At 41.4% G+C, this 13,815-nt stretch overlaps 1 protein-coding gene across 1 annotated transcript in view; it reads left to right on the top strand.

Moving 5' to 3' along the window:
• Window positions 1–13,815, top strand: part of LOC119484026 (trafficking kinesin-binding protein 2-like) — a 46,049-nt gene that overhangs the window by 5,316 nt on the left and 26,918 nt on the right. The window contains exon 3 of the mRNA XM_037762584.1: window positions 4,568–4,642. Within this exon, the coding sequence (XP_037618512.1) occupies window positions 4,568–4,642 (75 nt within the window). The remainder of the gene's footprint in view (window positions 1–4,567; window positions 4,643–13,815) is intronic.

The following is a 13,815-nucleotide window of genomic DNA, read 5'->3' as shown; positions in this document are numbered from 1 at the left end:
GTACCTTTTCTATTCTATGATATTGTGTTCTCATGGCCGGGTTGTTTCCACGCTGTGAATAAGAGGCAGGGTCGAGTCTAATTAGCGGGTGAAATTCGTTCCTTCGCTTCTTTCAGCAGGAGGCTTTCTGGTTTTCTGTGGGAATAGGGAGGCCCAGTTTATTTGTGTGTGTGTCTGAGAGACAGAGGGAGATCCCCTTTCCCCCCAGGGTTATATCATTACATGGATAATTAGGCCAGGTCAACCAGAGAAAGAAGAAAGCAAGAAGGCAATTCCAATGAATTGAAGACGACCTCTGTCTGAATCCTACTGGTTTTGAAATATGTATATTGTGCACACACACACACACATAAGTGAAAGAGAGGAGTCTCTTTCTGTTTTGTCCAATGTCACTCTTTTGGTTCATGAATGAAAAGGTACCCAAAAACACTTGAAAAAGAAAAATGTCCTCGTTGGATATAACAGAATACAATTACAGTATAGAACTCATTGTGACGAGCTCAGGCAGGCTCATTGAACATCATTTGCCACAAAACCTTCCAAACTCTGTAAGATCTAATCCAAAAACATTTTTTGTCAGTGTAATCATCATCTAAAAAGCATTACAGGTCCTGAATGCTCTCCAGACTTTTAAACTTAGATTTAGACTTAGATTTATTGTCAATTGTTGCATGATGATTCTTCTGCATTACGATGATGAAAACCACAAGATCGACTACATGTACTGGCTGGTGATGTCACCGCTGCATTGCAGCACCAGTGAGTTCAGCATTCAGGACGCTATTTAGTGTCCTGAACAGAAAACACTTGAATAGCCCGTAGCACTTATTGTGTTCTTCAGGTGCCCTGTACGGCTAAGGAAACTGTCAATTGAAGTCGTGTCCTTCAGAGGACCGAGGCTATAGTGGTCTGGACCTGTGTATCCACTGATGAGATGGTCTTCAGAGGACTCAACACACCAGCTTCACCAATTCAGGCTCCAAACTCACCGAGACAAAACTAATGGTGTCTTAAAGGGATCGTTTGAATGTTTTGAAGTGGGGTTGTATGAGTCAGTGTATTCCCTATTAATTTACAATAATGTAAAACAGAAAAAAAAGCAGCAAAAACCTCCCATTTGGAAAGCTGGATCCAACAAATGTTTTTATATCCTGCATTTTTAACTTCCATATTTGCTAGTTTGCAGCATTCTTCTTTCTTAACTTTCGCTTTTTGGCGTGGTACCGTCGCCTGCTGCTGATCAGCAGAATTGCATGAAACCAACAGCCTGAATGTGTACTGCGTTGCCGGGTGCCTCTGCGCATGAATATGCGTCCTCATGTATGTGCGTGACTTAAAACAAAACATGAGCATAACTCATAAAGGGATTTATCCATTGCGCTACCAGTGGCTAGAAACTCCACTGAATAACTTTTAAGGAGCGACTTGTGAGCGAAATGTCTGAATTCACTAACAGGCAGTTTCAATCTAAAGGCCACCAGTGTGGTTAAGCCCACTGAGCTTTTTCGTGATTCTTGAGATTATGAGTGGTGATATTTTTACTTCAACACATGATGGACTACTGGCAAGTAGTGTTTGAGTCTCTGCTCATGGTGTTTACAAGACGCCAGGTAATCACTGTGCCCAGCCAAGAAATAGTCCAGCACATAACCCCTGTAAAACCACTGTTGTTTTTAGATGAAATGTGTGAAGTGGTGAGGTTTACGGGTGCTAGTTGTCTGTTTCCCTCCCCTGTTTCCAGTCTTTGTGCTAAGCAGAGTCTCCTGGTTCTTAAATTGTATCAAGCGTGCAGACAGATGAGATTGACATCGATCTTTTCCTCTAACTCTCTGCAAGAAAGCAAGTTCCTGTATTTCCCAAAATGACAAACCATTCCTTTTAAAGGTCTAGTGTGTAGGAGTTGGCCGTATCTAGGTGAGGTTACAGATTGCAAAAATGGAAACTTCTCCTGTGTGCCAAGCGTGCAGGAGAGCTATGGTGCTCTCTCTAGAGCCAGTGTTTGAGAATATGTAGATATAAACGGCTTATTCTAAGGTAACAAAAACACAATGATTCTTATTTTCAGGTGATTATACACTAAAGAAAACCTACTTATTAATATTATATTACATTTCTGCTAATAGATCCCCTTAAATGTTACACCGTCTTCCTTCTAACAAGAGCAAAACTAAGAATTCATTTGTAAGCGAGGCAGAGAAAGTAAAATAAAGAAGAAAGTAAAAGCCTATATAGTGATGAAAGACTTCTGGTTTTTGCGATCGGTCCATTTCACGTGGCTGAACTTGACCTGAACATTCAGATATTGTAAAGGATTGGTAGTAGCTCGTCCAATTTTGAAAAGAAGTAGTCCATTTTTCTCGGCCTCATTTGGAAGAACGAGACAACCTGTTATAGTGTATGTGGCCTTGACATGTAGTCTGTCTTTGAAGGAAAATATTCTTGAAATGGGACACATCTACTAACTTTAGTGAGAGGTCAAACTGACCTTTTATAGGATAAGAGCTTCACGTCTAGCAGTAAGCCGTTTTAGCCGCGTCCGCGATTTGTATTTATACTTGTCTCTGTTTTTTTGGCTACAGCTTTATGTTCTTAAATAGCCAAGAAAGGGTTGAGACCGTCTTATACCAAAAAAGCACCTACTTGATTGATGAAATAGGTTTTATGACGTTTTTTTAAAGGGGCATCAAAGGAGGAGATCCTGTGAATACAGTGGGATTTGACTTCTTTATACACAATGATCCAAGATCGAGAAATATACTGTGCATGAGAGAGAGGGCGTGAAGGGGCAAGGACACACCACCAGAGAATAGACGATCTTGATATCATTGTTTGTCTTGTCCGTCTATCTTAGGTAATGTAGCTAACCTTGTCCAGTCGGTTTGGACTGAGGATTCATATATCTCCTCGTCCTTCCATTTAACTGGGTTCACTTGAAGACAAAGACCTCACCGACTGAATTGAAACTCCTACACTCTGAGTCTCACACATACAACTCAACTCCATCCACACACACACACACCATCTAACATGTTTACCTCTCTTCACAGTCCTCAGTCACTGCTGAATTGATCCAATCTGAGCAGCCTTGGAAAACTGTATTCGCTTTTGTTTGCATTCATTCTCGTCTTTCTTCCTCATCTCTCTCTCTCTTTCTCCACTCGCTGCCTCTCCAGCTCTGTGTGTTTTTTTCTTCTTTTCCAACCTTGGATGCTTCTGAGAGCCGCTATTCTGTTGACAATAGGACATGTCTGGGAAGCTGTGGTACTTAGTGAAGTTTTCTAACCTCTGGGAGTTTTCAAGGCTTGTGGAGATGAAAACAGTATCAGTACATGTCGGTCGACACGTAGAGCCTGTTGGTTTCATCCACTTCATTATTGCAAAGCTTCTTCCCTGACGACAGCAGTAAATAGATTTACTGTAAATGTGTTTAATGTAAGGTTAAACGGACTATAATAAAGTTGTAGGGACGATTCTAAGGCCTTTAAGATTTAATGATCGATATAAGCTCCTAAAACTTGTCTTCTGTGTCCTAACTCCCCCACCATCATTTTCAACGTCCTCTCCCTCTCTTAGCGGCAGTGGTGGAAGAAGTATTCAGATCTTTGACTTAAGTAGAAGTACCAAAGTATTATCGCCACAATATACTTAAAGTACCAAAAGTAAAAGTATTAATTATGTAGAATAGCCCATTTCAGATCATTGATGCCTTAATGTATTCATCATTTTATTGTTGCAGCTGGTAAATGTGGAGCTCATTTTAATTTAATTTATATACTGCTGTGAAGCATAACCTATAAAAAATAAATAATAATCAGAATCTGTAAAGTAACTAAAGATGTCAAATATATGTAGTGCAGTAAAAAGTACAATATTTACCTCTGAGATGTAGTGGAGTAGAAGTAGAAAGTAGTAAAGTACAAGTACCTCTAAGTTATACTTAAGTAAAGTACTAGTGTAAATTTACTTAGTTACATTCCACCACTGCTTAGCGGACTTTCTCACTCTTTATACTTTATACGTCCGTCGCTTTGAGCATCTAATAATTACACGGATGAGTTTACGTTGGAGTTAGTCGACAAGTCCGGTGCATCGGTATCAGACCCCGAAGGGCACTGACCAAGCGTCTGTATTTTACAAGTTGGAGGTGAAAACGGATTGATTTAAGAGTCAAGGTTTGGTGCGAGTTTGGTACAGCAGAAAAAAACCCTCTAAATGCACAAGGATATGTTTCTTTTCTTTTATTTTGAACAGACTATAGTGCAAGTGTCAAAGACAGATTCCTTTTTCTGGGGACTGAGGTGGCATTTTGCCCACTGGTAACTTTGGTAAACTATTTTCATTAAAAAAATAAAGGAATCTCTCAAACACTGTTCAGCACTTCTGTATTACACTGTACAAACACTTTCCCAAAAGGCAGCAGGTCACTATAGGCTATAAACAAAGCTGATCATTGGTGGTCTTGACTCAGGACTTGTGACTTGCAAAACAATGGCCTTAATCTCTTCTATCAAACACAGTGTGTGTGTGTTAAAATACTTACTGTATGTTGTGTTTTGTTTGTACACAGCTGGCTCTGGAGAAAGAGGAGCTGAGGATCCACCTGCAGGCGTCTAAAGAAGCTCAGAGACGGCTCACAAGAGAGGTACGATCTCACACACTCACACAGGAAGTTTTCCTTCAGATTGTGAATCTCTGTTTGTGTATGAAAGGTCTCTTGAGATAACACTAAGCCAGATGTTTAGGTTTGTACATGTAGCTTTATTATACTTTGTATGTTACAACAACTCACTTTGCAGAGCCAGATTAATAAATGCAGTGATTCTTTGATTGACTAGAATAAAATAAAGAGATGATTCAATTATTAATTTAATTCTATTTTTATAGTTCAAGCGTCTCTTTTAAATAATGGTTAAAATAACTGCACTAATCAAAAACTATCTTTAGCTGCCAGATTTGTCAGATTTTATTTGTGGGCATTTATTTTTTTACTTACTAAATGCACAAAGTAGAAAACAAAATAATCTCCCTCATCCCGTTCGCTCCTCCTCTCCCAGAGGTCATCTGATAGGAGTTGAAAGTTGCTTCTTTGATTCGGCGTTGAGTCAGGTTCTGATTGATAGGCCTGTATTAGGGGACAATAAAAGGTGAATAATGACAGCGTTAAACTCAGGACATTAATACGGCCCCACGCCCTACATACACACACACCCAAGTTGTAAGATGAGGTTAAGAACCATCCTTGAACCTCTTGTTTTTGGCATCATTCCAGTGATAACGTTGTGATGCACTGGAAATGTTAAAGTTTCAGATAGGCTGAATATTATTTGTAAAATGTACAGTACATGCAGCAGATCAGTGATCTGATTTCTCACCTGTCCTCGACCTTATGTTGGAATATAGAGGCTTCTTGGTGTTTTTTGCAGTTCAAGTCTGACTTTGAATTGAATTGTTTTCAATACAAGGATGCACAGCTTCAATTAATGATCTTTCCACTTCATCCCGTCCTGTCTGAAATCTTTGTCATGCACAAAATGAGAGCGTATCTGTTGCGAGAGACATGCAACAGGGGGCGATTGCGGTTTGTTTTCATTCAATCAAACAGCAGTGGTCGTTGGAGACACACCAGACGGAGATCTGCACTCGGAGTGCACTTTTCTAGTTTGTGTTGAGACAAAGGACCCCTTCATACTGTAGGTGTTCAGAACAGCTTCTTTGGAGTGATATGACTAACTGAATTATTATGTTATTTCAATCAGCATTAACGAGTAACTTCACAACACGAAGAAAACTCAACCAAAACAGACGCTAAATGTGGGCCAACAGACTTCTTGTGTGTGTATTATGTGGTTTCTCTCGATGGTAGTTAAAGGCTTAGCGGTGTCCATGTGTTCCCATGGTCTCTGTCTTCAGACAACAAGGCCCATATCTCACACACACACACACACACATATATACACACACACACACACACACACACACACTTACACTCACGCACGCACACACACACTTGCCGGTTTTATCAGCCCATCGACTTCTAGTCAACCTGAGCTGCTTGAAGTCAGAGCTTAGTGGTGTCGCTGGTTGATTCCACACAGGCACACACACACATACACACACACACACATACACACACTGACTCTCACACACACACACACAGATCCCCAAGAGACCGAACTCGATCCCCGGCTCTACTGGCTTGTCAATCGCTTGTGGGATTGGCTTACGGATAATTGACAGTTGTTGGAGCCGGTCCCAGTGGCAGGTAAAGAACGCTGGAAGAGCTCGACAGGTGAGAGCTTGAGTGGATGGATTTGTGTGGACAAGCGAGGCCGGGGTACAGTGTAGGGCCGCGTTATCTGATAACAATCAATCTTAGAGGTTAAGAGTGTTTTTGTGAACAAGCAGGAAGCGCTCTTTAATCTATGGTATGGTCATTTAGTTTTAAGAGCAGCTGAAGTGTTTACTAAAAGCACTTTTTTTCCAAGAGCATCTAATCAGAAACAACCTTAGAGTTGGATGAAAATATGAAGGTATAGCCAGAGACATTTAACTTAGCATAAAGACTAGAATCAGGGGGAAACTGCTAGCCTGGTTCTGTCCAAAGGTGAAAACAAATCTGCTGCTTTTCTCTGTTTGTTGTAGATTGATCGTCTTTGGGTTTTGGGTTTGGTCTGACAAAAGTGCGACGTTTTGAAGCTGTCACCTTGGGCTCGGGGAAACTGTGATGATTAATTGATAAACCCACAGTGGAGGCTTTCTTTGCTTTTGGATTACACTTGTCACGCTAGCTTTCATTGGCAGCGTGGAGTATCGCAGATGTGACAGATAAATAGCTGTGCAGAAAACATTAATATGACATTTTGAGGCTGACAGAACTGGAAATGAATGCAGTTTATAGTTCTCCGATTTCTGTGCGTAGAATTAATTATATCAGGCGTCAAATGTAAACTGTGTTTAGTAAAGAAATACTGTGTATCCGTATCACAACTCTGTATACAACAAATTAAAGTCCAGACAATTAAACGGCGTTATTACACCTTCCTGGCATCTCCAAATACAAGCCACCACTCTATAGATTTAAAACACTGACAGATAAGTACCATCAAAACACGTCATACATAAAGATCTTTTTATTAACAGTACAAGTGTGGAGGCACTTCTCATTTGAACATAAAGTTACCTGAGTTTTGAATAAGTTGTATGCTATATAATTGGAAAAATACGTCTTTCAAGGCAACCTGTTCCTTTTCAGAAATGTTCTTATTTTATTCTATAAACCTACAAACCTTTGAGACTTTCCCAGTGTGAATAATGCTAACCATTTAAAGTGGTAACCTGCAGTTCATCTTTATTGACCAGATTTTTTTTATGATGACGGTTTATAAGAAATGTGATGTAGAGTCTTTTATGCTTAGTTATGGAGGTCAGTGCAGAGCGTACAAATGTTAACTTTACCTCTTCAAAGCACTGCTTTTTATTTTCTTCCCATTTCTCTCAATTTGTACTGACCAACTCCCCTGCCGTCACCTTTGACCTCTGGCGGATGTTCTGTAGACAGATACAGGCCTTCCTGAAACACAAGTACGACTTTCACAGACAAGGAATGCAGCAACTAAAACTTCCCCACCCACAAACCCAGTCGGATTCAGCCGAATGCAGTGGCCGATTGAACCACGGTGTAAGAGTAGTGTTTTTTTTTTAGTCATGGCTTATTTGTGGTGTAAGTGATTGTTTGCTTGTATTTTGGGGCAGTACGACTTTAAATAGTTCAATTTGTTTTGGTAGTATTTTTATCCTCCTTGAAAAAAAAAAAAAGTATGATATTAAATGAAAAAGTGTGAGAAGACCTCGTACTTGTTTAAACTGGTAGATTTCATCTAGGTTATTTAGAAGAGTCAAGTTGCATCAGAGCTTTGTAGTAATTAGCCAAGATGAATCGTGTTTATTCAGTGGGATGGGAGTTCGGAAAAGGCCTAAAACTGATACCTGAACCCAGCCTGCACCTGCATCCTTAAAGCCCCCCCCCCAGCCAGTGTTACTTCCTGTTTTTTAGTTAACGTTCTTTCTCAAACAGAGAATGTGGGTGTGGTTATTAGTCAGATGTAATTCATTACCATGGTTATCAGACCAAAAATGAGACAAGAATTAGCGCAACACACCGACTCTCTCTCTCTCACTCGCTCTCTTCTTTACCGTCTCCTCACAGCGCACCAGAGGACGGTTAGACATGTTGCCGAGGTCCGCCGTTTGAAATGCAGTTTTGGAGGTGCACCGGCCGCTCTCGCCTCAGCTCCCAGCACCGACACCGCACCGGGCTGCACTGAGACTCGTTTATTTCTCTAACGGTACTTTTCGCTTGTTTTCTCTTGAGCTGAAAGTTGTGCACTGGCCGTCCGTCGGACCTGTTGGACGCCAGCAAACCTCCAAATTTGTGACCCAAACCATATCCGAGACCCAAAGCTATATTTTTGCTGTATTCCATTCATTATAGACCATCAGTTTGCCAGGCTAATGCAGCGCCAAGGTACACCATCACACCTTTTCTTAACTGTAAGCGATGCGAAAGAGCAAATGAGCAAACATCAGATTGTTTCAGTTTTTCCTAATGAAGATGCAACATGATGTTTGTTTGAAAAATCGCTTCGCACACCTCCAACCTATTTTCACTGGTCAAAATTGATGCTGACATAACTGACAGTTAATCAATACCACTAGAGAGTGACATCAATTGTAGTATATCTGGACAATTTTTTGCATTCCATTTGCCAGAGTTTGCTCGCTCGCTTTTTGTATGTTAGGAAGAGGTGCCATGGCGTCACCAAATGTGCATTTAAACGTGCAGAAATAAGTGACGACGATTAAGGTCAAATCAACACATTTTACAGAGTAAACACTGTTGAATGTTGAATTGTAGATGTCTTCTTCAGCACTGAACGGACACAGCTGAAGTTATTTTAACTGAGAGCTACAGCTAAACATGTCAGTACACATGTCTCCTCCTGGAAGACTTTTTGTTATTGATTGCTAGAAAGCACTGTAAGACCCTCACCAATTTCCTTTCTTTTTCTGTCTCTCCCTCCTACTCTATTGCTCAGCTATCTTCAAAGCAGCAGCATGCATTAGTGTCAGTGTGTGAATGTTCCCAACAGCGTCTGGAAGACACACTCGAGGTGTGTGTGTGTGTGTGAGTGATGCAGCGCAGAGACATTTTCTTAAGAGCGTCGGTACACAAATTATCTAATTCCAGATACAGAACTGGAAATTGTGTTCATCACCAAATCAGTACTAAGTGTTGTCTTGTTTTTGTTTCTCTCTCTGGAGTCTTGACAGAAGAAGACACAATATTTGATTTGTCACAATATTCAGTAATTAAGCAATTAACACGCAGACAATGTGTGCTTATTTAAGCGTACAGTTTCTCATTAGTTACATGGCTGAATCACAGAAAATGGAGGAAACGCCTCATGAAACACATTATTATCTTGTCCATTATTTTCTTATATTGGAACACCTTGTTGTGCATTATCGCTTACTTAACTATGAAGTGCTTATTCAATAGACTACATCTAATGTTTTGGTTTATCTGTGGTGGGCAGATTGTTTTAGTGAAAAAGAAAATGCTCCCTCAAGTTTTTGGTTAGAGCAAACAGGTGCAGGTATTCATTGCAGTTAGGGCAAACCTGAAAACCTCAAAATGTGATTACAGTAAGCAGCGCTTTATGCAGTTCCTATCATGCCTAACACACTGGCGCCATGCCCACGTCATGGCTTCCAGCGATGTCTGCTCACATCGTGGAATTCATGTGTGTATCTCAACGAGAATGGACAGTGAATTCCAGAGCAGTGGGTCTTAAAGTGAGGCTTAGGTATTGAATAATCGGGTTGGATGGTTTGGATTTTGGTTGTGTCATTGTGCTTTGCAGAACCCTCAAAGAATCCCCTGATATCCCCTTTTTTAACAAGCCAGGTGTCAGACCAGTTCATGTTCAGAGGAATCTATTTTCATTCTCTCCATATGCAGTCCTCGGTATACAGGGAAACCAAAGTGCGTTCCTTCAGTGCTACAATGAAGTACAGTAAAGTGCAAGTAATCGTTGATACTATTTCCGTGCCGTTGATGTGTGAGTCAGCCAGTGTAGCCAGAAAATGGCTCTAATGAGCATGTGCTGGTAGCCCATAAATGCGGAAATCTTTCGACGTATGTGCCAGTCTTCTCAATCCATCTGTGGAACAAACAATCCTCCAATGTTGGCAAGCTTTAGCCTTAGCTGTCATTATCTTTACTTTGTGTCAATTACCGCTGATCTACCGTGCGCACGAATCCCTTCTCTTCCAGTTTATGACTTTAAGAACGTCACTATTTTTGTGGACATATTCTGTATGTTCTCTTCGGCCCAGATTTCAAGCAAACATCGGACTTCTGCAGAAGTCCAGGTCAGTCCCCTCCCACTCATGTTAACCTGTCGTTTACCTGTGTCCGTCTCAACGAATGCCCACACAGGCAGCCTGCGTTTTGGTTCGCTTGGCTCGCTGAGACTACCTCTCGCAAGCGGTTGTTTTGGTCCGCACCAGAGTACGATTACTGCGTTCACAACTGCCCAAACAAACGGCACAAGAGTTTGACGTAAACGGACTAAATGTTGGCTTGTGAAAGTGCCCTTAGTTACACTGTTAAAACCTAAGGTACAGTACATAATATTAATATTGCACGCTGATGATGGCTTATAGCTGAAACACGTTCGTTTGAGTGCCGGTGATTTGTTTCTTCTGTTCTTACATATACCTGCCACCTGATACTGTTCAAGATTTGGAGGCGTGCTCGCTGCTGTTTTCTACAGTACATAATATGCCATGGAGGTGCCAGCTCAAAGCTTGCTTAAAAAACTCCTAATGTTTGTTATAATACAGATCTGGCAAATCAGACCGATTTTGTAGAAGTGACACAAAGGTTCTTTGTTGCTGTACAGTGGACGCTATAGTAAAGAAGGATTCTGTGAGCCTAAAGAAACATTTTCTGTCACTATATAGAACCATGGCAGTCTGTCTTTTTCCCTGAACGTTAACCTTCTTTATTCATCTTCCCCTAATCTTCCCTCTCTCCCTCTCGTTGTCCTCATCCCTGCGTCTCACCACCCCCCCCCCACCTCTCTCTTCTCCTCCTTCAGTGACAGTAAACAGCCCTCCTGCTGCGTGTCTCCTATTACAGCCTCCATCCTGATTCCCCTCTTTCTTCCGTCCTTTCTCCTCTTTTTTTCTTACCCCCTTTTCTCTCTAACCATCAGTCGCTCAGCCTAAAAGCTAAAGGCCCTCTCCAGACACGGGCTAAAAAAGAGACAAGAGGTCCAGAACAATCAAAGGCCCTAAAGAGGGAAAGTGACGGCGGGGTCAGGATGATGAAGGGGGCGACAACAGCAGCGATGATGATGAGGATGACAATAAAGGTGCTAGTGATCACGACGATGGCAGAGGTGATAACGGCAGAAAGAAACCTCTTATGACGATGTTTAACATGACAAATGCAGCAATAATATAAAGATTAGTGACGGAGGTTTAGCGATCCAGTTGCTCTGATGATGACTTTTGTCTCGGACCAAAAGATAGGAAAAGTTCCTGACGAATATTTCCTAAAAACTTCACACTTAACGTAATCAAGCACTTACTGCATGTTTCTCATTTAAAAAAAAAAGAAACCGAATATCTACAACCGCTTATCCTCACCTCAACTAGCTAAAGAAAATGGCAAACAAGGCTACTTTGCAAAACCCGGCAACATTGCATCCTCACCAAATAGTCCTTCTGGGTTTAGCCTACCTAAAACTTAAAACTCACAAGCCACTTTTAATTTGTGAGATGTAAAATATAAAAATTGTCATGTGGATACATCTGCCTCTCTGGCAAACATATAAACCGATACCCCGCTCGTCTATGCAGTTTGGTTTGGTCGCTATATGCCATCCTCACCTGGCCTGGCTGTAACATTTAGATTAGGTGGCTGTAATTGGTACTGCCTCTGAATTTATTACGGTCCTTTACGGAGTCAGTACATCATTCTTCATGACATCTGAATCGGCCGTCTGTATAACTGCTCACCTCGGATTATGGCGCCATGATTTCCATGTCAAATTTTGTGTATTAGAAAATGATTGATGGCTGACGCTCCCCGTTAATTTGCGCTGACTGGGGTTTATACTGGTATTGAAAGTGGATTTTTGGCAAAGGAAGAACAGCTTTCCATTGAGCTGCAGTCTGCACAAACCAACACAGCGATAACCTGACCTGGATGAACCTCTCTTGCTTTTTCCACTGCAGTAGTTTGCTGGACTCAACTGTACTCTAACAGCACAGGATGTTTCTCAGCCATAGGGCTGTTAATCGATTAAAATATTTAATCCTGATTAATCTTACGATTGTGCATGATTAATTGTGATTAGTGGATATTTTATATCTGTTGAAAATGCACCTTAAAGGGAGATTTGTCAAGTATTTAATACTCTTATCAACATGGGAGTTGGCAAATATACTTGCTTTATGCAAATGTATGTATATATTTATTATTGGAAATCAGTTAACACCACAAAACAATGACAAATATTATCCAGAAACCCTCACAGGTACTGCATTTAGCATAAAAACTCTGCTCAAATCATAACGTGGCAAACTGCAGGTAACAACAGCTGACAGTGTGCTGACTTGACTCTTACTTAGCCCGAACTGCATGTGATTATCATAAAATGGGCATGTCTGTAAAGGGGATTTTCATTCACATATCTTGAGGTCAGAGGTCAAGGGACCCCTTTTGAAAATGGCCATGCCAGTTTTTCCTCGCCAAAATTTAGCGCAAGTTTGGAGCGTTATTTAACCTCCTTCCTGACAAGCTAGTATGACATGGTGACAGCCCTATTCTCAGCCTCTGTTTTCTCTTGGTTTTCCACCCGCGACGACGATCAGTATGATGTTGATTAACTATTGATCGCAAAAAAGACGATGGCAATATTTGATGTTTTTACTGTAACTGTAACACTTGTTGCTGTGGTTCTGCCGTTTTTGTTCCAAAGCGTGGCGTTCACACAGTTCGGTTTTCATTTGAAATGCATTAGTTATTTGATTTCAACTACTTTGATGAATTTCCCCCATACCAGGCGTGCATGTGTGTGCACACTATCAAAGTGTGTCCAGTAGAAATGTAGAATGTGTGACATTGCTCTTCAGTTTGGAAAAAAGTCGGGACTCTGAAAAATGACTCTTAATTCTCCTCATCTCCCACTCTGTGAGGCTGGGAGACGTCCTGCAGGGCTTATGTACACGTGCACACACCAGGTCAAAGCCCCAACGCTTCTGTGGCAACTTGGAAGGCCAGAATAATGACTTCCATAATGTGTCCCTACAGCGAAGCAGAGAGAGAGAGAGAGTTAGTGTGGAAGAAAGTGAGGGAGAAGAGAGAGAGCACTTTCCTCTCCTTAGCTGTAGGAGTCCTATTGTCACTTGCCCTGCGGGAGCTTTTAGTCCTCGGCTCCAACTTATCGGCTGTCCAACCATGTGGGGTGGGTGGCTGAGAGGGCGCAGGAGCGGGGGGGCAATTGATACAGTAAAATGCCCTGGCCGTGGAGGGCTCTGAGGCGTTTTTTTCTGTGGGAAGGGAGCTTTGTGTGCGCTGAGAGGTCAAAGCTACAGTCGATCGGCCTCCCTCCCTCTTTCTCCCTTTCTTTTCATCGCTTTTTTCTCTCTCTCCCATCGGCGCGATTGATCTATTTTTCAGCTCTCTAGCTGTCGTGTGTTTACTGCAGTTTTTTAAAAATCTGTTTATTAGATTTTTCA

This window comes from Sebastes umbrosus, chromosome 24, assembly GCF_015220745.1.
Source record: "Sebastes umbrosus isolate fSebUmb1 chromosome 24, fSebUmb1.pri, whole genome shotgun sequence".
NCBI lineage: Eukaryota > Metazoa > Chordata > Actinopteri > Perciformes > Sebastidae > Sebastes > Sebastes umbrosus.
The sequence above is the reverse complement of the archived record's forward strand: the minus strand, read 5'-3'. Positions and strand labels throughout refer to the sequence as shown.